This window comes from Piliocolobus tephrosceles, chromosome 10 (assembly GCF_002776525.5).
Source record: "Piliocolobus tephrosceles isolate RC106 chromosome 10, ASM277652v3, whole genome shotgun sequence".
Classification (NCBI taxonomy): Eukaryota; Metazoa; Chordata; class Mammalia; order Primates; family Cercopithecidae; genus Piliocolobus; species Piliocolobus tephrosceles.
The window spans coordinates 121,752,785-121,779,227 of record NC_045443.1 but is presented as its reverse complement, the minus strand read 5'-3'; the positions used below and the strand labels follow the sequence as shown (position 1 = coordinate 121,779,227).

The window sequence follows — 26,443 nt, the reverse complement described above, 5'->3', positions numbered from 1 at the left end:
GCCTCTTTTAACTTCAGGATCTTTAAGGTTCAGAGACATTCTTTTATGCAGTAAGCCAGAGAACTAAGAGCTGGAAAGGGCCTCTGAGATGCCCTGATCTCCCCACCTCGGGAGGGGAGGGGCCTTTCCAGAGCCCCCACAGCCCTGCCTTCTGCATGGCCCCCACAGCCTAGACAGGGCCCCCACCAGACAGGTCCGCCTGCCCCATAGGCCTCACCACTCAGCCTCAGTCTAATGAGTTCTTCAACCTCCTTCCTCGGCTTATTCTTGTAGGAGATGGGACTTCTAGAAGCAGCGAATTAAAGAAAAGATGTGAAGAGCTGGAAGCCCAACTGAAAGTGAAAGAGAACGAAAATGCTGAGTTGTTGAAAGAACTGGAGCAGAAAAACGCGATGATCACAGTGCTGGAGAACACCATCAAGGAGCGGGAGAAGAAGTACCTGGAGGAGCTGAAGGCCAAGAGTCACAAGCTGACCCTGCTATCTAGCGAGCTGGAGCAGCGGGCCGGCACCATCGCCTACCTGACCTCCCAGCTGCACGCTGCCAAGAAGAAGCTCATGAGCTCCAGCGGGACCTCAGATGCCAGCCCGTCAGGGAGCCCCGTGCTGGCCAGCTACAAGCCAGCACCCCCCAAAGACAAGCTACCTGAAACGCCTCGCCGCCGCATGAAAAAGAGCCTCTCAGCCCCCTTGCACCCGGAATTTGAAGAGGTCTACAGATTCGGGGCAGAGAGCAGGAAACTTCTTTTGCGGGAACCAGTGGATGCTATGCCCGACCCTACCCCATTTCTACTGGCTAGGGAGTCCGCCGAGGTCCACCTCATCAAAGAGAGGCCCCTCGTCATCCCCCCCATCGCCTCTGACCGAAGCAGCGAGCAGCACAGCCCGGCCCGCGAAAAGCCGCACAAGGCCCATGTTGGGGTGGCGCATCGGATCCACCACGCCACCCCGCCGCAGGCCCAGCCCGAGGTGAAGACCCTGGCGGTTGACCAGGTGAACGGAGGCAAGGTGGTGAGGAAGCACTCAGGGACGGACAGAACTGTGTGAAGCCCGCCGGGCCCCACCCCGCGCTGTCCATGCACTGTGAGCACCACTAGGAAATCTCAGCCACACCTTTTCTGTTTAATTCCCATGCATGCCAAACTCTTTTCACACCTACCGACCAATTCTCCTGCTCCTCTTGCCCTCTTCTTCACACCAAAATATGATTGTGTCCCTGCTGCAGAATATGTATTTCCTAATTGCTGTGGCCAAATGCCTGTGTGCCGAATCGCTTGCTTCTGATCCCGCTCCGTGTAACCTAAGTGCGCTGCGGACAAAGCCCAGGCCACGGCTGCGTCACTCCTGATGTTCACTATGCCACATAGTTACACACCTAATTCATTCTCAAGTCGGAGCAACACATACCAACCTTGACCTTATCCTCAGGCTCCAGGGCAGCCTGGCCGAGCAGCCGCTGCTCCCTCCTGGAGACCCCTGTCACCTCCTGACTTCCTCCTGGAGACCCTGTCACCTCCTGACCAACCTTTCCCAGGGCGGCACCGATCACCGAGCAGCCGTGTGTGTATCTCAAGGAACTAAATAAGATGACGCTACTCCTCATGGCACCACAACCAGAATGTGTGTTCATATTTTTTTTGTTAGTTTTATCCAAAATGTTTCAGATCCCAACAAACTTTATTTTCTAAACCCGCCTTCCTTCTGTTTTGTGTCTTTTATTGAACACCTGAAGGAGGGCTAGGAGACTGCAGGAGGGAGAGCAATCCCAGGTCCCAGAAGCCACTCCTGCTTCCTCCCTGCCCAGAGCTAGTCCTTAGAATGTGCTGCGCTCCTGAGCTCTGTGGGAAGCTGCTTTTGCCTCTGATGGTGTCTGCCCACTGTGCTGCCCTTGCTAGCCTCTCCCCTCCCTCATGGAGTGAAGCCACCCCTTGCCTCCAGGTGGCCAGCCAGGGCTCCAGACCAGCCTCGTCGTGCACAGAGGGAAGGGGTGCCCAGTGACCACTGGTCCTGGAGGTTCCATGTCCTCACCTGACCCCACACAGACCCAGGCAGGCTGGGGGTAGAAGCTCATGCAGGAACTAAACACTAAGCTCAACAACCTCACAGTCACTGTAGCAGGTCAGAGCCAAAGAAGCTAGGGCCAGAGAGTTCTGGAAGGGGGAGAAGTGGCTCCAGGTGACTCTGGCCACTTCTGCTGTGTGCCCATCATCAGCAGCCCTTCCTTCTTGCCAAAAAGGAGCATCTGCTGAAGCAGACCTGGATCGTTGAAAACACACCTTTGGAAATGACATTAGGATTCTCACTTGTGCCAGTGCTATGTATTTCAGGCACGTCTGCCTAATCAGGTGTTTGAGAAGGAAAAGAAAACTCCACACATCTTAAAATACTCTCCAATATTTACTTTTTGATTATATATAAATTCCTTTTAAAAAGTAGTATTAAAAATAAAACCATTCAGGTTAATTTGTATGGAAAGAGATTTAAATGGCTGATTTCAAATGAAAAATCAGTGTCCCCCTCCTGCCTCTTGAGAGGCCCCAAGAAATGACAGCAGACCCTATCACTCTTCCCAACCAGCCCGAGGCTCCGAATTCATTAAGCAGTTTTCTTCACCCAAAGGTTAATCAGAATTCAGGGTGAGGCATACTCCTTGCAGCACCCAGTGAGAGATGTGCCTCGTGGTAAAGAGATCAGCTTCAAAAACCAAGCCGACTCCCATGGCGTTCCTTCTCATGGAGGTGGTATAGACGGGGGTCCGGAAGGTATTCTGCAAGGGAGAGGCAGGTGAGGCAGAGGGGGAGAGGGTGCAGAGGGATAAAGGCAAAGGGGCAGTGTAAGTCTTGACAGGGGCCCCCGTGCAAGACTGCACCTGAGAACGCACGAGGCTGGGGCTGTGCAGGGCCGCCCTCTGCCAGCTTCACGGGGACCTGGCTCCACACTGACACTGGTTAAAAGTGGGCCCTGGCCCAGGCAGAGCAGAAGGCATCTGCCGTCCACACCAGAGGGAACACTTCATGACTCGGGCAACGTCTGCAGCATTTTGCAAGAAAGGAGGGAGTCTCCCCTTGGTTAGTCTTGACCACAGGATCACAACTTGAGCCTGACACCTCTGGAAGGATCGGCATCCACACACATGTAGCCGCGCCTTTCCCGGGAAGCGGCTATCCAGAGCTTTTATCACGGCTGCAAGACTCTCCCCAGCCCATAAAGCTTAGGCGCCCCTGTCTTTAAAAGCAGGACTATTGGAAACCACCTCAGCCATAACTACAGTCAGAAGAGGAAGGGCTCTAGTGTCAGAGAGGAGGGGCTGGGGCCTTCACCTGCAGCTTGAGGCGATGGGCTTCAATGGGGATGATCTTCAGGATCGGCAGGTCCACAACCAGCACCTTGGGTTTGCTCTTGATAAGACATCCTTTTTCTATATCCCAGTCAGCACCCTCCAGGTACAGTCCTGAGACAAAGCATCCTACAGACACAAGGAAGAGACTGGATACAACCGGAGCATCCACAGCCTGCCATCAGGCGCACACAGCGACACACACAAGCCACTGGCTGGCCTCCTCCCCAGCGCCCTGGGGACAGCCCAGGCCCTTCTCCAGCACTTCTGTTCTGCCCACCTTCCCTCTGTGGAGGAGCGGCTCAGACAGGACACCCCGTGGCCCTCCCCCATGGCCCAGAGAAGTGGGTGCGGGGCGGTGGCCTCTCCCCCAGGAATGAGGCACCAAGGTCGATGGACTTAGACCACCCTGGGCCCCCAGGCTAGGAAGATACATGGCACCAGAGTCAGAATGGGCACCACGGCAACCCTGGCTACCCCGTGAGCCGAAGTGGCCGGGGAGCAGGAAGTGGAAGCCTCACAGAGAAAGTGGTCCCCGGGGAGGGGGACCCAGCAGACATACAAAGAGGAGAAGAGAGGAGCCCACGCCTGTGGCCCCAGAGAGAGTGGCAGCCCAGACACCTGCCAGCTCCCCCGCCACTGAGAGCTGGAGAGTCCCTACATCTTTACTGTAAGTCCCCACTCCTTAAGCCATCTCAAAAGAGCTTTTGTTCCTTGCAGTTAAATGAACTCTTAAGACAACATGGCCCCAGGGAAACAGCAGTTTCCAGCTCTCGTTTACAGAGTCAGTAACCAGTGTCTAAGGGACCTGAAGTTACGGCATAATCAAAGAGTTCCAACCAAGTTAGTCCATACTGCTCTGTGGCTCCCATGCCCCTGGCCCCGTAAAGGGTTACAGGAAGGCCACCTGATGGTTTTTGCAAGAGCTAATTCTGCCCTAGGAGCCCACTTCCCATGAGCTAGCAGAGTGAACATGGTTCAGGTCTCCCCTGCCATAGACCCCAGGTCTCAACGGAGAAAGTGGAAGAGAAACTTCTGTATCCACCCTCAGAGGTGTTACGACATGGGCAGTGCACAGACACAGGAAATATTTGCAGCAGGCTGCCTTTCAAACATGGCCTGGCCCATCGAGGCCCACACTATGCCTATCCCTTTGACTTGGAGGTGGCTCAGGGAGAGAAATCCTAAGTGAGAGGCTGTGGATCCCTGATGAGCTGACGGTACCTTGTCCCGCCCGCTCATTCACTTCATCTACGTCCTGGAACTTGGTCACTTGTGTGAACAAGGTGGAGCGGTCCAGCGGCCAGCTGTTCTTCCGGCAGGTGGCCTGCACCAGCGCCGTGAGGTAGGACTCAGGGATGTGCAGCCCCGAGAGCCACATCACGCTGGGCTCGCCCTCGGTGACCTGGAGAGAAGAGAGGGCAAGTGCTGGGAGCCTGGGGCTGCCATCCAATGCCAGGTCAAAGCTGGCCTGGAAGTTTAGTTTATGATACAAGATGTATTTCACCTGAGCGGCAAAAGATGGCGTTGGCACAACTGGCTGCCCATTTGAGAAAAACAATCTGGACTGCCACATTCCAGATAGATCAAAGATTTAGATATAAAAATAAAACCACAAAAGTACTAGGCCACATCTCCAATGAATGCTTTCATATCATGGAGTAGGAAATACAAAGCCCAGGATAACAAAGAAAAGCCTTGTAGGATTGACTACATAAAAATGTAAAGCTTTTCTGTGGAAAAAATAACGTAAGCAAAGTCAAGACTTATGACAAGCTGGGAGAAATATCTGCAACACAGCAGACCAAGGGCTAATTTCTTTGATTTGCAAAGAGCTCTTAAACATCAGTGAGAAAGATGGAGACCTTACTAAAAATGAAATCCAGATACAAAAAGACAATTCACAGAAAAAGCCAACACAAAATATCTGTAAAGCATGCGAAATACACTCAGGCTCACCATAATTAAAGACATGCAAAGCAAAACAATGAGATCTTATTTTCACCTATCAGGGAGACAGTGATCCAAAATGTTAAGAATACAGTGTTGCAGAGGTGAGGAAAGAAGCACTCTCATAGACTGTGGTTTCAGCCTTTCTAAGAACCATCCAACAAGAGTTATCAAAATTTAAAATGCACACGCTCTTTGATCCAACTCTTCCACTGTCAGAATTTATCCGTGGAATACACCCCTATGCATATTCATAGACATGTGCGCCAGAATGTTATTCGTATTAGCAAAAAAATATATATATAGTAACCACCTAAATGTAGACAGTTACCATATTTTCAGGATATAGAAGGAAGAGAAAGGATATGGAACATTTGCACAATGGCATACTCTAAAAAAGAACAAGCTTGCTTTCTGTGTACTAATATGGAACAAGTGCCAAGATACCCGCTTAGATAAAATAATCGGGTATGCATAGTATGCTTCAGAGTCTTCAAAAGAAAAAAGAAAAGGAAAAACGAAAGCTACAGATACGCCTGTAAGAATCTCAGACCATTTCCAGAGCACCCAGTAAACTTTAACAGAGGTTACTGCTGGGACATGGAAAGAGGGGCTTGCGAGGTGGTTTGAGGAAGTCTAGGTTGACACTTGAATCGGCAGACAGAGAGGAGGTAGTGACGTGCCTCTTACCCACAACATGTACTGGCTGAACCGCCGCAGGAAGTAGACCATCCAGTTTCCAAGGGACTTTAAGGTGTCAGGAGCGAGCCTTCTCCAGATATTAGGGATATGCCCGATAAAAAGAGACCTGGCCACATCGTCTAACTCATTGCTCATTCCAACTTCTCCAGCTAAGGCCTATTTAGAATCAAGAGCAATCGGCAGCACGCTGTCAGAACCCCAGGCGCCACATACCTAGGCAGTAATCTACACATGAGAGACAGGCTCACCCTTTGAAGTTCAGCCAGAGACTTGGTCATCCGGACCACAAGCTTGTTGAAGCGTTCCAGCTCCTGCAGGAGCACCACTGAAGTGGGGGAGATTCCTGTTCCAAGGCGCTTCCTCACTTGGTCCAAGTCGAAGACTTTGGGCATCTTGTTTTCTATGTCTTTGGCCACTTGACCAATATAGTCATCGCGGCTGATGCCACTGCTGGATTCTCCTAAAACCAGGACACTTTTCAGAGAAAGCAAGGCATCTATGTGTAGAACTGGAGCCTCCTGAGCCTTCTGGTTCTGGGAAAGGCATCAGCAATGTGGGAGGGCTACAAGAAGCAATCGTAAAACCCCACTCAAACTAATGAAGTCCTCCTGAGTAAGACTTTACCTGTCTGAGGCTGCAGCTCCAGCAGGTGAGCCCACATGTCTCGAGCCGCCTGTGTGTAATAGCCAATCTCAGCGTTGGAGTGGAGACCAAACACTTCTGGCGTGTTGGCAAGTGGGAGGGCCTCAATGGCTTCTGCAATCAAGAGAACAAGGGAGGTGGCACTATCTAGCCACCTGTGCTTTCTCAGGGCCCACAGCCTCAGAGTCCTCAGACATGCAAGACTAATTTCTACTGTTTAGAGGGTGATTTTTTTTTTTTTTTTTGAGACAGGGTCTCACTCAGTCACCCAGGCTGGAGTGCACTGACGTGATCATTGATCACTACAGCCTCGACTGCCTGGGCTCGAGCATTTCTCCCATCTCAGCCTCCCAAGTAGCTGGTACTACAGGTGTTCACTACCACACTCGACTAATGTTTTATTTTTTTTTTTTGTTTAATTTTTTGTTTTTGTTTTTGTTTTGATTTTTTGTTTATTTTTTGTAGAGATAGGATCTTCCTTGGTGGCCCAGGCTGGTCTTGAACTTCTGGGCTCAAGCGATCTGCCCTTCTTGACCTTCCAAAGAAGGGATTACAGGTGCAAGTCACCATGACCGGCCAATGACGTTTATAATGTAAAAATTCTACACTACCACACCCAGTCCAGCTGTATATTCATGTTTTCTGAAAAAGGCTCAGTGAGCTTCACTGTGGCCACTCTGCCCTTCCAGGTGGACTCTGATTTATTTAGCATCATTGCAGGATGGGAAATCTGAACTCTATCAGCTCTGCAGCCAGGAATTGTCTGCCAAGCCACCTAACAGGCTTAACAGACCACACCTGACCAGCCACGGAGCCCCACCAGGAGAGGAACCAGTTGAAATGTCTGGTCTCCCTTAGAAAAAGCCTCGAAAATCTTTTCATGTCTGAGAAATCTCACCAACAAATTTATCCTTTTCATCACCAACAGGGATTTTGTAGTCCACTTCCTTGTTCCGGAAGAAGTGGAATGGCTGGAAAGTATCAAAAATGAAGTCCCCCAGGTACTCATCCATATAGATGGTCAGGATGCGGCGATCAAAGCTGTCGATGGCCCGTCCTCCGTACATGACCTGAAATTAGAGGGCCTGAGAGCCAGCCAGGAGCTCAGAACCTTCTGTGTGCACCCTGGGGGCCCACGGCCAGAGGCGCGCCCAGGGTCAGAGACTCCTACAGCCTGGCTGCTGCAAGGCTCGAACCTGTTGACTTGCATAACCTTTTGGGCCACTGTTCACACAATTGATCTGTGGCTTTGCTGGCTTCCCAAGGGATAGGGCCCAAAGCAATAAGAAGCCCTCAGAAAGTGTTGGTAGCCCCTGTGCAGCAAGTAAAGTCCCCCAAACACATCAAACAAACAGCCAAAGAAGCCAGCAGCTGCTTCTGTCTTTGGAATTGATGTCACTGCTCGAGCCGTGTGCAGACCACCGGGGAAGCTTCCTGTGAGCTCTGTACACAGTGACAGCGGAAGCAAGGGGCTAGAGGATGCCTAGCCTGGATCCCCAGCCATGGATCCAGCTCAAGGAACCTCTCAGTGAACAGAGCTCACTTAGGACAAATAACAACTGGGTGAGAGCAGAGAGAATGTCACAGAGACCCAAGGGGAACAGGGGCAGAAGAGGCTGGCTCTGAGGGCTCAGAGGAAAATAGGGGCACAAGACCACAGCTCTGTAGCTCCAGAGGCACCTGCAGAAGGATCCCCGCTCACCCCTACCTCTCCAATTAGGTACTTGAGGCTGCCCCACGGGATCCTCGGGTCCCGTTGCTGGAAGGCTTTCGTTAAGTATGTGTTCAGAATTTCCATGCAGACCTTAAAAGAAGAGAACACACTCAGTTACACTGAAACCCACCAAGCTGTTCACATTCTGATACTTTTCTGAAAAGGCTGCTGGGAACGGCGCAACCCTGCTGTGGTTGAACTCAGAGGAAAGTCGGGGAGGAAGCAGCCGCCTAAGGAAGCCATTTCCAAGGAGAAGCAGCCGCTGTCACCTGGAAGTCAGACTCATTGAAGTCATAGTACACGTTCCAGCCAATCTTCCCAAACTTCCTTCTCTCCTGCACCACAGCATGAAAGAATGCCAGCACGTAGACCAGCGGCTTGAAGGCAGGGTGCGGGCACTGGTCCAGCATTTCGTGAGAGATCTTGAAGTAAGTTGCCCTCATGTTAAGTTTCAGCCCATTGGGCGGCTCAGTGACAACCTTCAGAAAAGAAAACGCAGTGATGGAGACCGCAGGCCCACAAGCTTGGAAGAGTGTGCACAATGCAGGCACTGCGCTTTCCTTCCTCTCTGCGGAGCCATCTGTCTGAGACCTCCAATAGCTAAAGTCTCTTGTCCAGGGCCCAGGCTAAGAAGTTAAAGGACTAGATGTTCTGGCTCTCAGGGTCAAGGATCAAGGGTCTTTGACCTTCCTCTGAACCATGAGATCCTTTACTATAGAATGAAAGTAAAGTCTTCCCTCCACCTCCCCAGAGAGAGAGACGGGGAATGACAAAACCTTTCCAAAAGAATTTGCTGGAGAATAAATTAAATGGGGCATATAAACCACCCAAAACTCCTGCAGTCAGCACTAGAGAACTGCAGGCTATGGGGTAGGGGCGGGAGGGCATGAAGTTTATGAAAAGCAGCCTAGATATTGTTAGGGACACATGCAGAATTGGTAGAGATAGGCCTGGGGTTCACAAACACCCACCCAGGACAGCGGCCCCCTCTAAAGAGAGAGAGAGATGGGATGAGAAGGGTTTCAACCGCGAGGTTTCAACTGCAGCCTAGGTTTGTTTCTACACAGACACACGCACACCCGGCCCCATGGCAATGTGGTGGTGGTCTGAGAAGCTGGGTGCTGGGCATGTTGGTGTCCATCCTGAAGCCAGACCTTTAGGGACTTCTGCAGAATCCCGATGGGGAAGCCCTTGGTGGGGTCCGTGGTGAGCCACAGGCGGAAGTCTGGGTGGGGCTTGGTGATCCTCTCCAGGGACTTCTCCAGATCTTTCAGCCACTTGACCAGGAGGTGGCAGTTCTGCAGCATCAGCCACTGCCCGCGAGCCACCGCAGTCTCCAGCAGCTGCAGAGCCACCTGCGCCAGGGGAGAGGTAGGAGGAGAGGGGGGAGTTGGCATCCAAACTCCACCCCCACAGAAAGGTGATGGCCAGCTCCAGCAGCAGCCAAAAGAAAGCCAAGGATCCAGGAGCTACAGAAGGAGACTTCAAATAAACCATCTTTTAAAAACCCCATGGGCCCCGTGGGTGCGCTGAGCTGGTCACACACAGCCTGGAAGATGGGTTAGCATTTTGCACTCATCAGCCTCCCTGGCCCTAGAAACCCCAGCTTCTCCCACAAAGTCACTCCTGTCCCAAGGACTCCTGAGCAGGGCTGCAACAGACCAGCTAAAGCCTACCAGGAAGCAGGGATTGTCGTGGCCACTGTAAGATCTTCGGGGCCCTAGGCCTGGAAAACAATCACCATGTCCCCTCCCAAATGTAATTCAAGCACAAACAAGCTAAACACCCAAATCAAGCCTTGGTTTCTGAAATGGCTGAAAACACATGAGCGCTGATGTTACAATCGCTTCTTTCAGTGTTGTGGTTGAGGGAGCTGGCCCGCCTTGCTGGTGCCCAGGGCTTGCCTTCTGGGCCATCCAGCATGGGTATGGCCATCCTCATCTCACCCAGGGGCTTTCAGCAGCAGAGGGGCTTACCCAAAGCCTCGCAGTTCATAGCAAAGCCAGGACTGGCAGTCAGCTCCCTCTGACCCCAACACGCATGCCTGCGACCATCACACTTGCTGACGCACAGGCTTCTCCTGCAAGCTTTGTCCCACATTGTACTGAACTTGCGTAGCAAGTTCTAGCAGGGAGCACTATGATGCAGAGAGGCAAGATCTCAGGAAAGAAAGCTCTCTGGCTCAGAAGGATAGGAGGATTTGCGCCACAGTTCTGTCCTGGATGGTCCTGGGCTCAGCCTCTCTCGACCCACTCCCTTGGCCATGCAACTGGGGCCATCGTAATTCTGATCTGCAATGAGGCTGTTCAGGGACTAAGGAAGGTAAGGACTGTGTGTGTAAGGGCTTTGAAGACAGCGCAGCCTGGGCACCGTGGCTCATGCCTGTGATCCCACTTTGGGAGGCCGAAGTGGGAGGATCGCTTGAGTCCAGGAGTTCAAGACCAGCCAGGGCAACATGGTGACATATTTGTATTTTTCTCTACAGAAAATACAAAAAACATTAGCCAGGCATGGTGATGCGTGCCTGTAGTCCCAGCTGCTACTGGGGAGGCTGAGGCAGGACGATCACTTAACAGTCAGGAGGTTGAGGCTGCAGCGAGCTGTGTTCGCACCACTGCACTCCAGCCTGGGTGACAGAGCGAGACCCTGTCTCAAAAAGAAAAGAAAAAGGAAAAAGAAAAGCACAGCACCATGATCACAACACAAGGTTGTGAAATCATAACTATTATTGTCATCTACCCAGTGTTTCATTACTGCTTCTTTGCTCAGAAATGCATCCAACTTCTTTGTGGCGTGGCACTCTCAGCTTAAATCGAGGTTAGCTCCTCCTTAGCAGACACCAGGGACCTCCCCTAAATGTAGAGCTTGTTCCTTTCAGCCACAAATTACCTTTTCTTGACCTTGACCCATTGCAAGGAATTTGAGGCGATTTCCTCCAAAACCACTTCGCTCTGCCAATTTCATAAGATCACTGGCAGGGTCAGAGCCAGGACTCAGGATAAACACAATAGGTGAATTTGGAGTGCTCTGCTCAAAAATAGCTTCAAAGCTGATCATTGGGGGCTGCACATACCTGGTGAAAGAAACACAGTCAGAAAACTCTCCCAGGAGGACAGCTCCAGACCAGGGGCTGGTCTGTCTGATCAGTGCTGCCTCCTCCAGGGTCCAGAACCTTCCGACCCCTCATCTGGAATAGCTCTTTGCAGTCTTCCGTTTTAGATTCTAGTTTCTATGCATGTCTCCCACCCTGATGGGGAACTCCTGTACCCCCTGCACGCTCGATTCAGTTGGTTTGTGCTGAGCTGTGCACCTCAGCTTGCCCTCCAGGTGGGCGTGCCCATGGCACAAACCCCTGAGGTTCCACAGGTGTGTCCTGAATGGTCCACATCTTGAATTTTGAGTTTTGTGTGTGGGTTTTTTCTTTTTCTTTTTTTTTTAATTGAGAGATACAATCTCACTCTGTTGCCCAGGCTGGAGTACAGTGGTACTATCATAGCTCACTGCAGCCTCAAACTCTCAGGCTCAAGCCATCCTCCCACCTCAGCTTCCTTAGTAGCTTGACTACAGGTATGCGCCACCGCAGCTGGCTCGTTTTTTTTTTTTTTTTTTTTTTTTTTTTTTTTTTAGAGGCAGTATCTCGCTATGTTGCCCAGGCTGGTCTTGAACTCCTGGCCTCAAGCGATCCTCCCACATCAGCCTCCTGAAGTGCTGGGATTACAGGTATGAGCCACTGCACCTGACCCAGACGTGTGTTTTAAAATTCATTGCCAACACAAAGATACAGGGATATTTCAGGTAAAAATCTGAAGTCCTAGCTTCTTTCAGAGTCAGAGGATCCAGCCACTGTGGGTTCCCAGTGGCACATGGTATCAGTCAGCAGGAGCTAAGGGCAGCTGCCCAGGGACCAGGACTCCACCCAGCCTCATCACTCACTGCCATGGCCTGCTGGCTGCAAGGGCACATCTGAGCTGCAGTCCCACGCTCTCTGCCTGGCTTTGTACCCATGCTAGAGCAACATTGTCCAGTGCGATGGCCATGAGGCACACGTGGCGACTCAGCACTTAAAATGTGGCTGGCCCCAATTGAGACGTGCTGGAAGTGTGAATTCACACAGGATTTTGAAGACTTAATACCAAAAAAAATAGCATGTAAAATGTCTCAATCATGTTCATATTGATTGTACATTTAAATGATAATTTTAATATATTCATTTAAATAAAATATATTACAATTAATTGCGCTCAATTATTTTATAATGGAGCTACTAAAACTTTTGAAACTGCACATGTGGCTCACATTGAATTTCTTGTGACTAGCACTGTTCTAGAATATTGAAGAATTCTAGAATATTGGCTATGGAATATTGTCCAGACAGGGTGGCGACAGCTGTCTCGGGAGCTGGTCAGCCTCTGCTTTCTTTGAGCCCAGGGTGGGAGGATCCTAGCGATCACACCCCACGGAAAGCAGCAGATCAACAAAATGACACACTTACTTCTCTCCCATTGTTATAGTCACATAGTCAGTCACTGCCCGATAGACCCGATCCACACGGAAACAGCGCAAAATAAGCAATTTCTGGAAAGGGGTGATGTTGTTATCATAATCCAAGGGGAATGGAAACTGCTCCAGTGAATCCAGGTCATACCACTGGGAAAAGCAAAGAATATTCATTGTGGCATCAACTCAGAAATGACATAGGTCCCCATTTGTGTATGAAGGTGGCAAAAGCCACTGGAAAGGGATGAGAATCTATAGGTGTAGTAACTGAAGGCCACCTGGTCAGATCTGTCATTCTCTACCCCCAAAGACTATGACATTCAGAAAGGAGGAACTCTTATTCACCGAGTGCCCATCAAGGGACATGGTACATGGTAGATGCCCAACAACTATTTCTTGGATGGATGGGTCCGTAGGTAGATGGATAGGTGGGTGCATGCATGGGTGGATGGATGGATGAGTAAGTGGGTGGGTGGGCGGGCGGATGGGTAGATGAATGGGTAGGTGGGTAGAAGGATGGATGGGTGGGTGGGTGGGTGGGTGGATGGATACAGGGATGAATGGATGGATGGATGAGTAGGTGGGTGGGCGGGCGGATGGGTAGATGAATGGGTAGGTGGGTAAATGGATGGATGGGTGGGTGGGTAGGTGGGTGGATGGATACAGGAATGAATGGATGGATGGATGGATGAGTAGGTGGGTGGGCGGGTGGATGGGTAGATGAATGGGTAGGTGGGTAAATGGATGGATGGATGGGTGGGTGGGTAGGTGGGTGGGTGGGTGGGTGGGTGGGTGGGTGGATGGATGGATGGATGGATGGATGGACGGACAGGTAGATGATTGGATCTCCCATACAACTAGCTGAATTAGCCAAAGGAGAATTCCAATCAGAGAGTTAGAGGGCATCAATTACACACTAATGGGTTACATCAATTACACACTACTGGGTTACTCAAAGGAGTGTCTTCTCTTAAGGGGTTGGGCCACAGTTGAGGTTGAGAGATTGTTGACATGTGGGGAAGGAGAGGAGGAGAAAGGGAGCATGGGCTCACCTCCTGCCAGACAGTCTGGTTATTCTCAACATCATCAGGAAGTCGCCCAAAGCTGTCTGAAAACATTTCTGATAAAAGAATGATATCTTCCCATCCTTGGTCAGACAACCAAGCGCAGGGCTTTTTTCTTCTGCTTTTCTCCAGGGAAATGTTTCCTAATCACAACGGAAGAGAAGCAAACAGCCGTTGTGCTGCCAACACAAAGCAGGCAACTCTGCTTTGACTTCTCTCACTTTTGGGGAAAAGTCCACTTCTCAAGAAGGAGACTGGAAAGAGGAAGTGGCCCAGGCTTGCCCTTGTCACCGCCAGTGACACCAACTAGGCGCTCAGTGTAGCATCCAGCTTCCAGCCTCAGGGTGGCCCCGAGACAGAGGCTGGCTGCTCCGAGTTCAACCAGAGCCATTTCTGAGGCTGGAATGATCAACTGGAATAGTGAAAAATGCAGTGCTTGTTGGGAGCCAAGTTTTAAGGCAAATTTTTGTGATTGTTTGTTTTAATGGACAAACTTATATACACGTATCGTGTGGGCAAGGAGATGGGAGGAATGAAGCTAGGCAAATTCATTACCTTTTAGAAAGAAATCTAATTCTTCTTGAGGGACTCTCCCTTCTGCTTGTTCTATCTTGATGGTCATATTAAAAGAAAAGAGTAGCTTGTGCCTCTCAAACAGCCCTGGAGAGAAACATCAGACGAGCATTGATTTCTTAAAAAAAACCCTGAGTTTCTTACGCACACTGTGCTTAAATGTAAGAGAAATGAAACACTCAAACTGTATGGCTGCATTTAGCCCTCTCTGCACCCAATGTCCATGAATATCTAAGTGCAAAAAAGATAAGCTCAGTTCCTAGGTCATGCCCCAGTCTGTAGTGACATGCTCCTGTATGTAACGGAAATGGCTGTGTCTACAGGAGGTAAAATCACACCATCCTGGGAAGAGGAAAAGCCAGTGAGGGGCAGTACAGTTGAGGCTCAGAGCCACCCTCTCAACCGAAGGCAGGTTGTTTGCCTGACTCCATGGCATTTGTGTCCATTAGAGTCTAGAAGAGGTGTTGGCAAACTTTCTACAAAGGGCCAGATAGTAAATATTTTTGGCTTTGGAAGCTAGATGGTCATAATCACTCAACTCCACCATTGTAGTGCAAAAGCAACCATAGACAATATGTATACTAATGGATATGGTCCTGTTCCAATAAAACTTTATTTACAAAAGCAGGCAGTGGGCCAGATTTGGATGCTGGCTAGGGGTTTGCCAACCTCTACTGCAGAGGATACACACTCCATCAACAGACTCTTTATTGATGGATGCAAAATACCAGCTTTTTTCTTTTTTGCTTTTTAACAGAAGATATGTGTTCCTGGAAAAAAAAATTGTGTAAGTCAAAATTTGTAATTTGAATTCTACTTCATATGTGTTAGAAGGGTTGGCTACTTAAGTGAGTCCTATAGAAACAATCTCTTTTCTGCCCAACTGTTAAGGGCTAAATTATATTTCTCCAAACTTCACATGTTGAAGCCCTAACTTCCAGTACCTCAGAATATGATGGTATTTGGAGACAGGGTCTTTAAAGAGATGATTAAGTTCAAATGAGGCCATTAGGGTGGACCCAGTCCAACCTCACTGGTGTCCTTACAAGAGGAGGACATTTGGACACACACAGACACCAGGGATTCACACGCAGAGAAGAAAGACCTTGTGTGGACACAGCAGGAAGACGGCCTCCTGCAAGCCAAGGGGAGCGTCCTAAGGAGAAACGAAATCTACCAAAACCTTGATTTTGGACTTCTGACCTCCAAAACTATGAGAAAATAAATTTCTGTTGCTTAAGCCACCCAGTGGGTGGTATTTTGTTAAGGCAGGCATGGCAAACTTAATACAACAAGCACTGGTGCATGGAAAATATCACTGTCAGTACAGTGTCTCAGCAAAAGAGGATGGAAAGAGATGCAAGTGTGCCCTGTCCACCTCTGCTTTCTAAAGGTCGCTCTACAGGCCCCTGCTTAAAAATGGCCATTCTGAGTTTTTCCCAACTCCTTTCCAAAAACCAACTGAAATGGTGAGGTTTTTTGTTTGCTTTTGTTTTTTGTTTTTTTGGGTGTGCAGTGGCGTGATCTTGGCTCACTGCAACCTATGCCTCCCAGGTTCAAGCCATTCTCCTGCCTCAGCCTCTCGAGTAGCTAGGACTACAGGCATGTGCCACCACACCCAGCTAATTTTTGTATTTTTAGTAGAGACGGGGTTTCACCATGTTGGCCAGGATGGTCTTCATCTCTTGACCTCGTGATCCGCCCACCTCGGCGACCCAAAGTGCTGGGATTACAGGCGTGAGCCATTGTGCCTGGCCTAATGGTGAGTTTTTTAAAAAGGTATAAGCTCCCAGAAAATTGGAGAAAAGACAAAAGCAATAAAATTTTGCAAGCAACTCCAGGTGCGGTTGCAGTGAGCTAAGATCGCACCACTGCACTCCAGCCTGGACAACAGAGTGACATTCTGCCTAAAAAAAAAAAAACAAAAAAACAAAAAAACTGCAAGCTACAGACAGATGGACAAGTGATAATTGATTTAGCAGAGCTGAGAAAGTTGACTCTTACATGAGGAGGAGATAAAGCTGAGATGCAAACCACAGAATGCATCAAAAGCTCAGGAACTGGCAGTTCCAGATCCTTTGGAAGTGTGGGTGAATATGGGCTAAAAACAGGAAGATGGGTGGACAGCTTGTTTGACAAGCAGTCAGATCCCAGATCCCCTCTCACTCCATGCTGCCAGGCAACTGCCTGCCCCACCCAAGTGAACTCTGGAAAAGATAAAGCAGGGTCTCTGGACAGGGGAACACCAGGCATAGTTGAGGGGAAACCATACTGAAAAGATGGTTTTCAGTGCAAGTTTTCATGATGAATGCTGAAATTGACAGCCTTCTTTTCTCACATGCTTCCACGAAGGCTGGCAGCCAGGATTACATACTCTAGAAAAAGGCTGAAGACTCTTCACTGGGGAGTCTTAAGGTCTCATGAGAAAAGAACTACATGTATTAGCATTCGAGAGTTCCTCCAATGACACAACACAGAGAGTGAGCCGCAAAATTCAGACGACGGGAAACAACCCAGCAATCAGGCAAGTTTCTTCCACAGATAAATGCAAGGGGTAGGGCAGACACGGTGGCTTATGCTTCTAGTCCTAGCACTTTGGGAGGCTGAGGCAGGAGGATCCCTTACGCCCAGGAGTTCAAGACCAGCCTGGGCAACATGGCGAGACCACCATCTCTACAAAAAATTAAAAAAAAAAAAATTATCTGGGCATGGTGGCATGCACCTGTAGTCCCAGCTACCGAGGAGGCTGTAGTGGGAGGATCACTTGAGCCTGGGAGGTGGAGGTTGCAGTAGACTGTGATTGTGTCACTGCACTCCAGCCTGGGCATCAGAGCCAGACCCTGTCTCCAAAAATAAATAAATAAAAATAAAAATAAATGCAACGGGGAAAAGAGAGAAATTAAGTGACACAACCAATTATAACGTATAGACCCTTAATGAGGTCCTGATTTAAACTAATGTGAAATATGACATATAAGACAATGGGAACATTTGAAAACTAGGTATATGATGATGTTCAGGAATTATTAATTTGGGGGTATGATAATGGCCTTATGTCTACGTTTTGAAATAGAATTCTTCCATTTTATAGCAGGGATGGGCAAACCACAAGCCAGGGGCCAGATCCAGCCTGCTGCCTGTTTTTGCTAATAAAGTTTTATTGGAACACAGCCATGGCCATTCACTTCCATATTGTCCAATGGCTGCTTTGTGCTACAATTGCAGAAGTGAGTAGTTGTGGCAGAAATCACTTAGCCTTCAAAGCCTAAAATCCGACCCTTTCCAGAAAAAGTTTGCTGACCTCTGTTTTAGAGATACAAACTAACATACTTACAGATAAGCGATCTGAATAGGAAGCAAATTTTCAACATAATCTGGGTGGACGGGGAACCGTCTGGATTATATAAACAAGGCCAGAGCTGATCATTGCCAGGTGAGCGGTGCGCAGACGATCATGACACTGTTCTCTTTTGTATATGTTTTCCATAACAAAAAGTGTTTTTAAAAAATCCATGATTTAGGAGTCGAAACAGACTGTAGTCACTTTGGAAATAGTTTGGCAGTTCCTCCAAAGTTAGACATTGAATTACCTATGATCCAGCAGTTCCCTTCCTAGATGCACCCCCAAGAGAATTAAAAACACACATTCACACAGAAACCTGCACACAAATGTCCACAGGAGCATTGCCTTAATAGCAGAAAAGCAAAACAACCCAAATGCCCATCAGGTGACGGGTGAGTAAACACAGTGTGGTCTGTCCATACATGGAATGTGACTCAGCCACAGACAGGAACGAAGTGGTGACACACGCAGCAACACGGATCAACCGTGAGGTCACGATGTGGAATGCAAGATGCCAGTCATGAAGTCACACACCCTATCATGCCATTGACATGAAGTGTTCAGCACAAGTAAATCCTTACAGATGGAAGGCAGAGTGGTGACTGCCAGGGACTAGGAGCGGGGGGCCGGGGGTGACTGCTAATGGGTGTGGGATTTCATTTCGGGGCTGGTGGACACGTTCCAGAGCGAGAGAGGAGTGATGGCTGCACAGCTCTGTGAATACGCTGTGAATCACCAAACTGTACATTTTTAAAGGGCGAATTTATGGTATATCAATTGTATCTCAATAAAGCTGCTATCTTAAAATTCAGTGCTTTAAACATTCTTCTTTTAACATGAATCGCCACACTTAAGAATGCCATTCAGAGCTGGGCATGATGGCTCATACCTTGTAATCCCAGCACTTCGGGAGGCCAAGGTGGGTGGATCGTTTGAGCTCAGGAGTTTGAGACCAGCCTGGGCAACATAGTGAAACCCCATCTCTACAAAATACACAAAAACTTAGCTGGGCATGGTGGCGTGCCTTGTCGTCCCAGCTACTCTGGAGGGTGAGGTAGGAGGATCACCTGAGCCTGGGAGGTGGAGGTTGCAGTGAGCTGTGATCGCACCACTGCACTCCAGCCTGGGTGATGGAGCAAGACCCTATCTCAAACACAGAAAAAAAGAAAGAAAAAAATGCCGTTTGGTAAGTTTCCATTTTCACAGACCACGTTTCCTTAAAGCCGCATCTGGCACACCAAACTACACGAACGTGTCCTCCTCCGTGGGGAGAGCTCACCCGTGCAGCCGTAGTTATAGATGTTGAAGGTCAGTGTGTCCATGATGTTCCTCAGGCGTTTCATGAGAATGGAATCGGGCAGCGACTTCTTCAGTGACAGCCCGAAGACCTCTAAGAAGGCAGTCAGGGAGTACTGGTACATGGAGTTCACCAGGGCCATCTCAGACAGGACAAAGAACAGGATGGCCCCCCTCCTGGCTGCTGGCCGGTACCCGTCCCGCAGCCTGTCGATGTCCAAGGCTGTCTTCTCTGCCAGCTTGAGTTTCTCTGAGACCTGAAGAAAAGCACAAGTGACCCTGGAAACAGAAACACTGAGAAGTGGGCAGAGGGCAGGAGGGGCAGGGGGCAGCAGAGAGGTACATGCAATGCTCCAGGGCTTTGAAAGCATCCAGGGACTGCAGGGGACCGAGGGCACCCACCCTCTTGTAGGAAGGGGTGAATATTTGTGGCTGACACCCCTGCACCCAAGGCCCCTTCCTCTAGTAACACTGCTTTTAAGTCTCCAGGTACTGCCCTCTCCCTTTTCATCCCATATGGGGTTCCACCCAGACTCCAGGAGATGTGACCCAGGCCCAGCCAACCCGAGCCTAGCATCCTCAAGCTCCTGGGACTGGTTTGGGGTAGAAATGTGACTTAAGTGACTTCCAGGACATTCATGGTAGGAACAGGAAGATTCTCACTTATCCCTTTGGGTTTAGATCTGAGAGGACATGAGGCCAGACCAGTCTTCTGACCATGTAGGGAGCTGGCAGAGAATGACGCCAACCCGGTAGAAGGCCCAGCCCAGAAATGGAGAGAAACCAAGTCCTCCTGGTATTTTTGAAGTCCTGGATCCAGCCCCACCTGAGGCCATATCTGGACTTTTCTGCTTTCTCAGCTGATAACTTCCCCTTTGACTTAAGCCAGGCAGGGCTGGGTTTTCCATCACTCTCAATTTAAACAGACTGACCTGATGCCCAAGGGTCCCTGGGAACACCTTTAGGGCTCCCCTCCCCACAGCACATCCCAATAGAGGTGGCTTTTTATCCCTGAGACCACAGAGCCCAGTTTTCTCATTGAGCAGACAGAGAACTGGATGCTCCAAAGGTGCATGCAGGCCCCGCCTGGCTCAGGGCCTTTTCCGCTGTGGCTGTTACCTCTGTTGCCTTGGATTTGGTCTCCTCCAGGGTGTGCACCAGGTCCACGTTGTCCAGCATGTTCCCGGTGGACGTGGCCAGCTCCCGAAGGAGGGAATCTTCCAGGTCCTTGAGCAGGTTCTTGTTCTCGCTGGTCTCCTGGATGAGGTGCTCCCGCTGCTCCTCCAGCTCCCGCCTCTCGTAAGCCACCAGCACGCTCAGCAGCTGGTCCTCCAGGCCCTTCAGTGTGACTGTGGGGGACAGTGAGAGGCCCTCACCACCTGTGGACCCCGACAACGGTCTCTCCCACTGCCCTGCTGTGATGGGACAAGCTTAGTGTGGGTCTCAGCCAGCACGTCAGAGGCACAAGGATTCACTGCCCACCAAAGTCACTCTACAGCAGCAAGGTGGCAGACATGAGCAAAATAGCGATGCTGTGGTGCAGAGTGGTGGACAAAAAGGAAAAAATGCTCTGAAATAAAACCCAGGTTTCCACGGACTGTGGTCCCATAGTTTAAAGTATACCCAGACTGGGCACAGTGGCTCATGCCTGTAATCCCAGCACTTTGGGAGGCTGAGGCAGGAGGATCCCTCGAGCCCAGAAATTTGAGACCAGACTGGGCAACGCAGAGAAACCCCATCTGTGCAAAAAAAGAAAAAGAAAAAAGAAAATAAAGTACATCCAAATCGAATTAACCTGCTTAAGCAGGTGCATGACAACTCTAGAGAATATGAGAGATAACATCCAATTTCTATCAGAATTCAACTGAGAGGAAGAAAAAAAATTCAACATCACAACATGTATTTTAAATACACGAATACAGAGTAACTTCCTGCCCCCACAGACAGACATCCCATCCCACCCGTGTGTGAGCACGTGAGCCCACAGCCCCATCTCAGGGTGACTCACGACAGGTAACTCAAAGCTTCACACCCTCTAAGTGGTACCTCATCAGTAAGAGCTGACAAGCCCGGATGTGCCTATGAGAGAATGATCTGGGGTCACTGTGAGTGAAATGACGTCCCAGGAAAGCCTCGATCTCAGGTTGCAGTCTCCATCATAACCATCTTAATTAGTAGTGGAGGTTCTACACATTCTTACCGGTGTAATTGATGACCATAGCTTTCCCAAACACAGATGGGGAGTATCTGGGATTGGCCAGCTTGGTGTTTAGGTAAAGTCTGAAATTTGAATCATAGTCAACTTCCTTGTCTCCCAGGATAATAAACTGCCGTCCTTGGGAGACTTTTATATTTTTTTCTAAGACGTTATCAATCACAGGATCGATGTATTCATCAACATCGCGGAACAGGAAAGGGGTCCCATACTTTATGGACATCTCTAGCTGCTTGAGGAAGTCAGGGTCGTTAAAGGAAGCGACCTGGAAGAGAGTGGAGGCAGATGCTGAAAACCCGCATGTTTAACTGTGGCCCTGCCAAATATAAAGGGAGAATGGCTTGGAAGTGGGAAGTGGATGAGCCAGGAACTTCGAGGGGGCCAGAGGTGAAAAGAAGAGAGAAACAAGGGGTATAACGACTATACACCATGAGGTCCAGACTCAGGGCAGGATCTTGCTCAAACAGGGTGGAGAGGAAAGGAAGGGGATTCCTCAGCCCCTCTCCCTGTAAGCTAGAACCCCTTCTCTTGAAGAGACAGGGTAGGTGTTGGAAGTAGACTAGGGGTAGGCTGACAATTTCAGTGCTCCCTGGCAGGCTGAGGGAAGAGGGAGTCTAGGGACTCATAGTATTTGCTGCCCTCATAGTATTTGCTCCATGATAGCTCCATGTGCATTTTGGAGGCAGACCGTTCCCCTGACCCTGGAGTACAAATGAGCTTCCCCAAACAGCATGCAAATACCTGGGATCAAGGACCAGAAAAAAAATAAGGAAAAGCTAAAATTGAAAATCGTTAATTTGTTCATTAGTTCAGCAAAAAGTGATTGGGCCGCCCCGTAATTCCACTCCTAGGTATCACCCCAAGAGAACTGAAAACACATGGCCACATAGAAACGTGCGCACCAACGTTCACAGCGGCATTCTGCAAACAGCCAAAAAGAGGGACAAGCCAACTGTCCCTTGGTGAATGGATGGATGAACGACAATGTGTCTGTTCACACACCAGAACACCATTCACCCGAGGCAGGAATGACGCCCTGACACACTCCAGCAAGGACGGACCTTGAAAACGTCAGGCTGAGTGAAAGACGCCAGACACAAAAGGCCACACAGCATCTGATGCCATTCCTAAGAAATGTCCAGAGGAGGCACATTCAGACAGAAAGCAGGTGAGTGGCTGTCAGGGACTCAGGGAGGGAGAAATGGGAAGACTGGAGGGGTGATGGCTAAAGGATGTAGCATTTCTTCCAGGGATAATAAAAATGTTCTAAAACTGACTCTGGTAATTGGTATACAACTCTGTAAACATACTAAAACTCAAACTGAATTGTATGTGTTCAGTGAGGGAATGGTGTGGTATGTGAATTACATCTCAATCAAGCCATTACTCTCTCCTCCCCGGCATCCCCATCCCCCACCTCAGCTCCAAAAAATAGTGACTGAGCACGCAGACCACGAACCCCGTACTGGGCAGAGGAAGATGAAGCTGAGGTTGCTCACAGCCTGCAAGGGGACAGGCAGAGTTCACGGTGGTTTGTGCTGTCCTGGCAGACCCACAGGGTGGAGGTGGAGGTGGGGGAGGGCTCCGCGTGGGGGTCAGGGTGGAAGCATTTCTGCCCAGACTCGTTGAGGCTAGGGACTGCCAGGTACAGGAGGCGGGAGGGGCACTCTCCAGAGAACAGGCACCGGGGGCAGGAGACGCCCCGGGAGGAGCCGCCATACCCGCAGATTGTTCTTCTCCTCTTTTCTCTTGATCCAGTTGAGGGCCTGCTGCTGGGGGTCGATGCACAGAGGGAAGCGGCTGGCCCGGGTGGTGAGGATGCCATTCTGAACAGAGAGGTCATCGGGGGGAAGGCCCTGGGATCCCCATCTGGAAGGAACAGCCACCAGGAAATGAACTTTTCTCACCAATTTGTGAGCCAAGGGCTAAGGGTGGTAGGACTGGCCTTCCAGAACAATCTACCCATCCCCAGGCTGCACAGGCTCCTCAGGCTCTAGGGAGAAGGGCTCCGTGCTGGGTTTGCAGCTCGCCCAGCCACTTCCATGCAGTCAAGCCAACTGTGGTCCTGGCAATGCCCCCAGGCCATTGCCTCCCCGTGGGGTGACACCCATGTAGACTCCCTGTGCTAAGATGTCCCCTTCCTCCTGCTGGCTCAGGGTGCCACACACCTGCTGATCTCAACATCATCCGTGAGCAGGCTTTCCAGCCGGAAAGGATGGCTCAGAGGAATCTCCCGCTCCAGAATGTCGTTTTGCCAAATCCGATTGACCATCTCGTCACGGAACTCCCAAGTGAAGGCTCCCTCGTAGCTCAGGAAGGCCGCGCAGAGCAGGCAGTCCCCCAGCAACTTCACGCGCCGGTGCATCAGCTCATCCAGGTCGTTCAGCCACCTGGCACGGGAGGAGAGGGAGGTTGCCGTGAGCAGTTTACCTTCTGGCCACAACCAAAAGGAACATTCCAGAAGAACCAGCTTGATACCTTGCTAATAGGGCTAGCCAGACGGAAACATGTTTTGAGATATTCTTTCCTCGCGGGGAACAGAGACCAACAGCTTATCTTGCAACTTCCCACCCTAGTGAACCTAGTGTTTGCAGCCAGCATCAAGCAGGGGGCTCAGTAAAGGCCTGTGGTCTTTATTAAGTAGTAATCACATTGCATGGATCACATTAAGTAGTAATCACGTTGTTTCCGAAGCCTTAATCAAAGACATATAAATCAGCCCAGCAGAGCTAACAAGTTCTGGCCTTACTCAATGACAGAATTCCACCCAAGATAAAAGAAAGCATCTGTTTCATTTGGCCTCTTCCAGTAAATGCCCCAAGACTTAGGTTTTAGAAATACTGAAAATTGTTTACCACATGCAAACAGTATTTTTCAGTGTTTTCTACACCACATTTACAGATGCCAGATTCAAAATTGTTGCCCTATTCGGTGAATGAGCTGTGGCCAAGCGGTCTTGCCCATAAAGATCAAACAGCCCCATCACTTAAGACTGAAGTCCAGGATTGAACAAGCCACTGGGACGCTTAGAAGGCATCTGTGCAGTGACAGCAATGGGCTTCTCCCATAGACTCTTCTAGAAAGGACCTAGGGGTTAGAGGTCACCAAGAAGTGAACACTCCCTAAACCTTGCTAAATGCTACAGATTTCTCCGTCTCCACAGCGGCACTGCCTCCTTGACCCTTAGTAATTAATAAATAACACTCAGTGCCTAATAAAAACAATAGTCTATAAAATAGCCATTAGCTGCCATAAACATGATAATAGGAAAAATAAGACCTGGTCACGTGGTTTTCACATAAAAACACAACGTGAGATAAAGAATCAACATGGTGAGAAACTCTGTGGGTGACGTCCATTTACAAACGACAACATGTGGGCTCGTGAGCTGCGCTGACCTGATGTTTTCCGACCCCAGACCCGAGATGAGTTTGTCTGCAGCAATCAGCCGCCTCTCCATGATCTCGGCTTCTTCCTGCAGCTTCTGCTTTTCCAGTATGGCGGCCTCGTATTTGGCACCCAATGTTTCCAGCTCTTTCTGAATTGCTGCCAACTCATTCTGGATCCTTTCCAGTTCCCGTTTAGTGAGGTAAAAATTCCGCTCCAACCTGGCCACCTAAGTAAAGACAATTTGCAGAAAGGTGGGGAAAAGGACTATGGTGGGGCCGCGATACAATGGCCTCAAACCAGGCCACATGTCCAAGCTGCTCTAATGGTGTCTGTGCTTTTCGGAGCCACTATATGCTATATTGAGACACGTGGCTTCTTAGTTTCTTCTTCAACTGTTTGCTGCAAAAACTCTATGTCCCATTAGAAGACACAGCACCTAAGTTATCAGACAGTTTTACTTTCATGTACTGAGGTCACAGTAAGATGACACTGTGGTTGTAAGTCAAAAACTCAGAAGAATATATCATAGACAATCACAGTATTTCTATTGGTTCTAAGTTTTCTGAATAATACAATTCCGAGCTATAGAGCAAGGTCACAATATGACTCAAAATGATCAAATCAACCTTATTCTCTTTGTATTTTGTGATCTACCTGTGACTTTGGCCCCGCTGCTCTCCACTGGGGTAGGTTTGTCCCCCAGGGGATGTTTGGTAATGTCTGGGGACATTTCTGGATGTCACGGCTTGGAGGGAGGGTGCTACTGCCACCCAGTGGGGTGAGGCCAAAGATGCTGCTAAACATCCTATAGTGCCCAGGACAGACCCCCCAGGACAGACCCCCCCACCACCGCCAGGCAGCACTTTAGTGGTGCTGCAGCTGAGAAATTCTGCTTTGACCCTAGAGAAACAACTTTAAACATCTTTGTCTTTTTTTTTTCTTTTTTCTTTTTTGAGACAGGGTCTCACTCTGTTACCCAGGCTGGAGTGCAGTGGTACAGTCATGGCTTACTGCAGCCTCCCAAGTAGCGGGCAGTACAGGTGTGTGTCACCATGCTTGGCTAATTAAAAAAAAAATTCTTTTGTAGAGACAGGGTCTCACTATGTTGCCCAAGCTGATCTCAAACTCCTGGGCTAGAGTGATCCTCCCGTCTGGGCCTTCCAAAGTGCTGGATTACAGGCGTGAGCCACCACTGAACATCTTTATACCACACTTTCACAGAAAGTTTGAAACTCTTTCAGACCTCGGTCTTGTACACCACCCACACTATGCCTAAGTGATAGTGGTGTTTCAGGATTACCATTTATTGGGGGGCGGGGGGAAAGTTTATGCAGTTTAAAGTCAGAACCTTGGGAGAATTTTTTCAGCAAAGGTGTGTACATGTGAATTCTGACTCCAAAGGGGTCTCTTGGCAGTGGTGTGGCAGTCTTACATTCGGGCAATACCTTCTCTCTTTTGGGCTTGATTTCTCTGAAAACATCACAGTAGCCCATTACAGCTTCGACAAATTTCAGCATCCCCAGCCCGGCTTTGCTGACAGCTTCCATTTCTTCAGTCGTGGTATTAAGAGTCTTCAAGAGGCCTAACGTGGAACATGCAATAATTTTTATGAGTGGCAAGCTTCATCTTGGGAACATAAAACAGACAAAATAAACGTAACTAGTTTCTTATTCTTCAGCAGCCCCGTGAGCAGGATGCACACAGCTCTCCTACGGCCAACA

The 26,443-nt window shown here is 49.5% G+C and overlaps 2 protein-coding genes across 7 annotated transcripts in view; one reads left to right on the top strand and one right to left on the bottom strand.

The window, feature by feature from the left end:
- CCDC92 (coiled-coil domain containing 92) overlaps positions 1-1,693 on the top strand; it is a 35,830-nt gene extending 34,137 nt beyond the window's left edge. For all 5 annotated transcript variants that reach the window (XM_023206122.2, XM_023206087.2, XM_023206104.2 and 2 more), the window contains one exon: positions 274-1,693. In XM_023206122.2, the coding sequence (XP_023061890.1) occupies positions 274-1,046 (773 nt within the window). In that variant the 3' untranslated portion in view covers positions 1,047-1,693. The remainder of the gene's footprint in view (positions 1-273) is intronic.
- Positions 1,694-1,894: 201 nt separating this feature from the next.
- The window catches only part of DNAH10 (dynein axonemal heavy chain 10), a 175,380-nt gene continuing 150,831 nt past the window's right edge, over positions 1,895-26,443 (bottom strand). Inside the window, exons 59-79 of one of the 2 annotated variants that reach the window (XM_031936393.1) lie at positions 26,168-26,304; positions 24,731-24,948; positions 23,501-23,722; positions 23,054-23,201; positions 21,318-21,597; positions 20,237-20,466; positions 19,101-19,374; positions 14,461-14,565; positions 13,894-14,048; positions 12,837-12,991; positions 11,234-11,417; positions 9,499-9,699; positions 8,614-8,823; positions 8,339-8,434; positions 7,529-7,700; positions 6,613-6,744; positions 6,237-6,448; positions 5,977-6,144; positions 4,561-4,741; positions 3,320-3,465; positions 1,895-2,766 (exon numbers count right to left, since the gene is read on the bottom strand). In XM_031936393.1, the coding sequence (XP_031792253.1) occupies positions 2,620-2,766; positions 3,320-3,465; positions 4,561-4,741; positions 5,977-6,144; positions 6,237-6,448; positions 6,613-6,744; positions 7,529-7,700; positions 8,339-8,434; positions 8,614-8,823; positions 9,499-9,699; positions 11,234-11,417; positions 12,837-12,991; positions 13,894-14,048; positions 14,461-14,565; positions 19,101-19,374; positions 20,237-20,466; positions 21,318-21,597; positions 23,054-23,201; positions 23,501-23,722; positions 24,731-24,948; positions 26,168-26,304 (3,773 nt within the window). In that variant the 3' untranslated portion in view covers positions 1,895-2,619. The remainder of the gene's footprint in view (positions 2,767-3,319; positions 3,466-4,560; positions 4,742-5,976; positions 6,145-6,236; positions 6,449-6,612; positions 6,745-7,528; positions 7,701-8,338; positions 8,435-8,613; positions 8,824-9,498; positions 9,700-11,233; positions 11,418-12,836; positions 12,992-13,893; positions 14,049-14,460; positions 14,566-19,100; positions 19,375-20,236; positions 20,467-21,317; positions 21,598-23,053; positions 23,202-23,500; positions 23,723-24,730; positions 24,949-26,167; positions 26,305-26,443) is intronic. The other variant, XM_026457372.2, reaches the window with a different exon arrangement.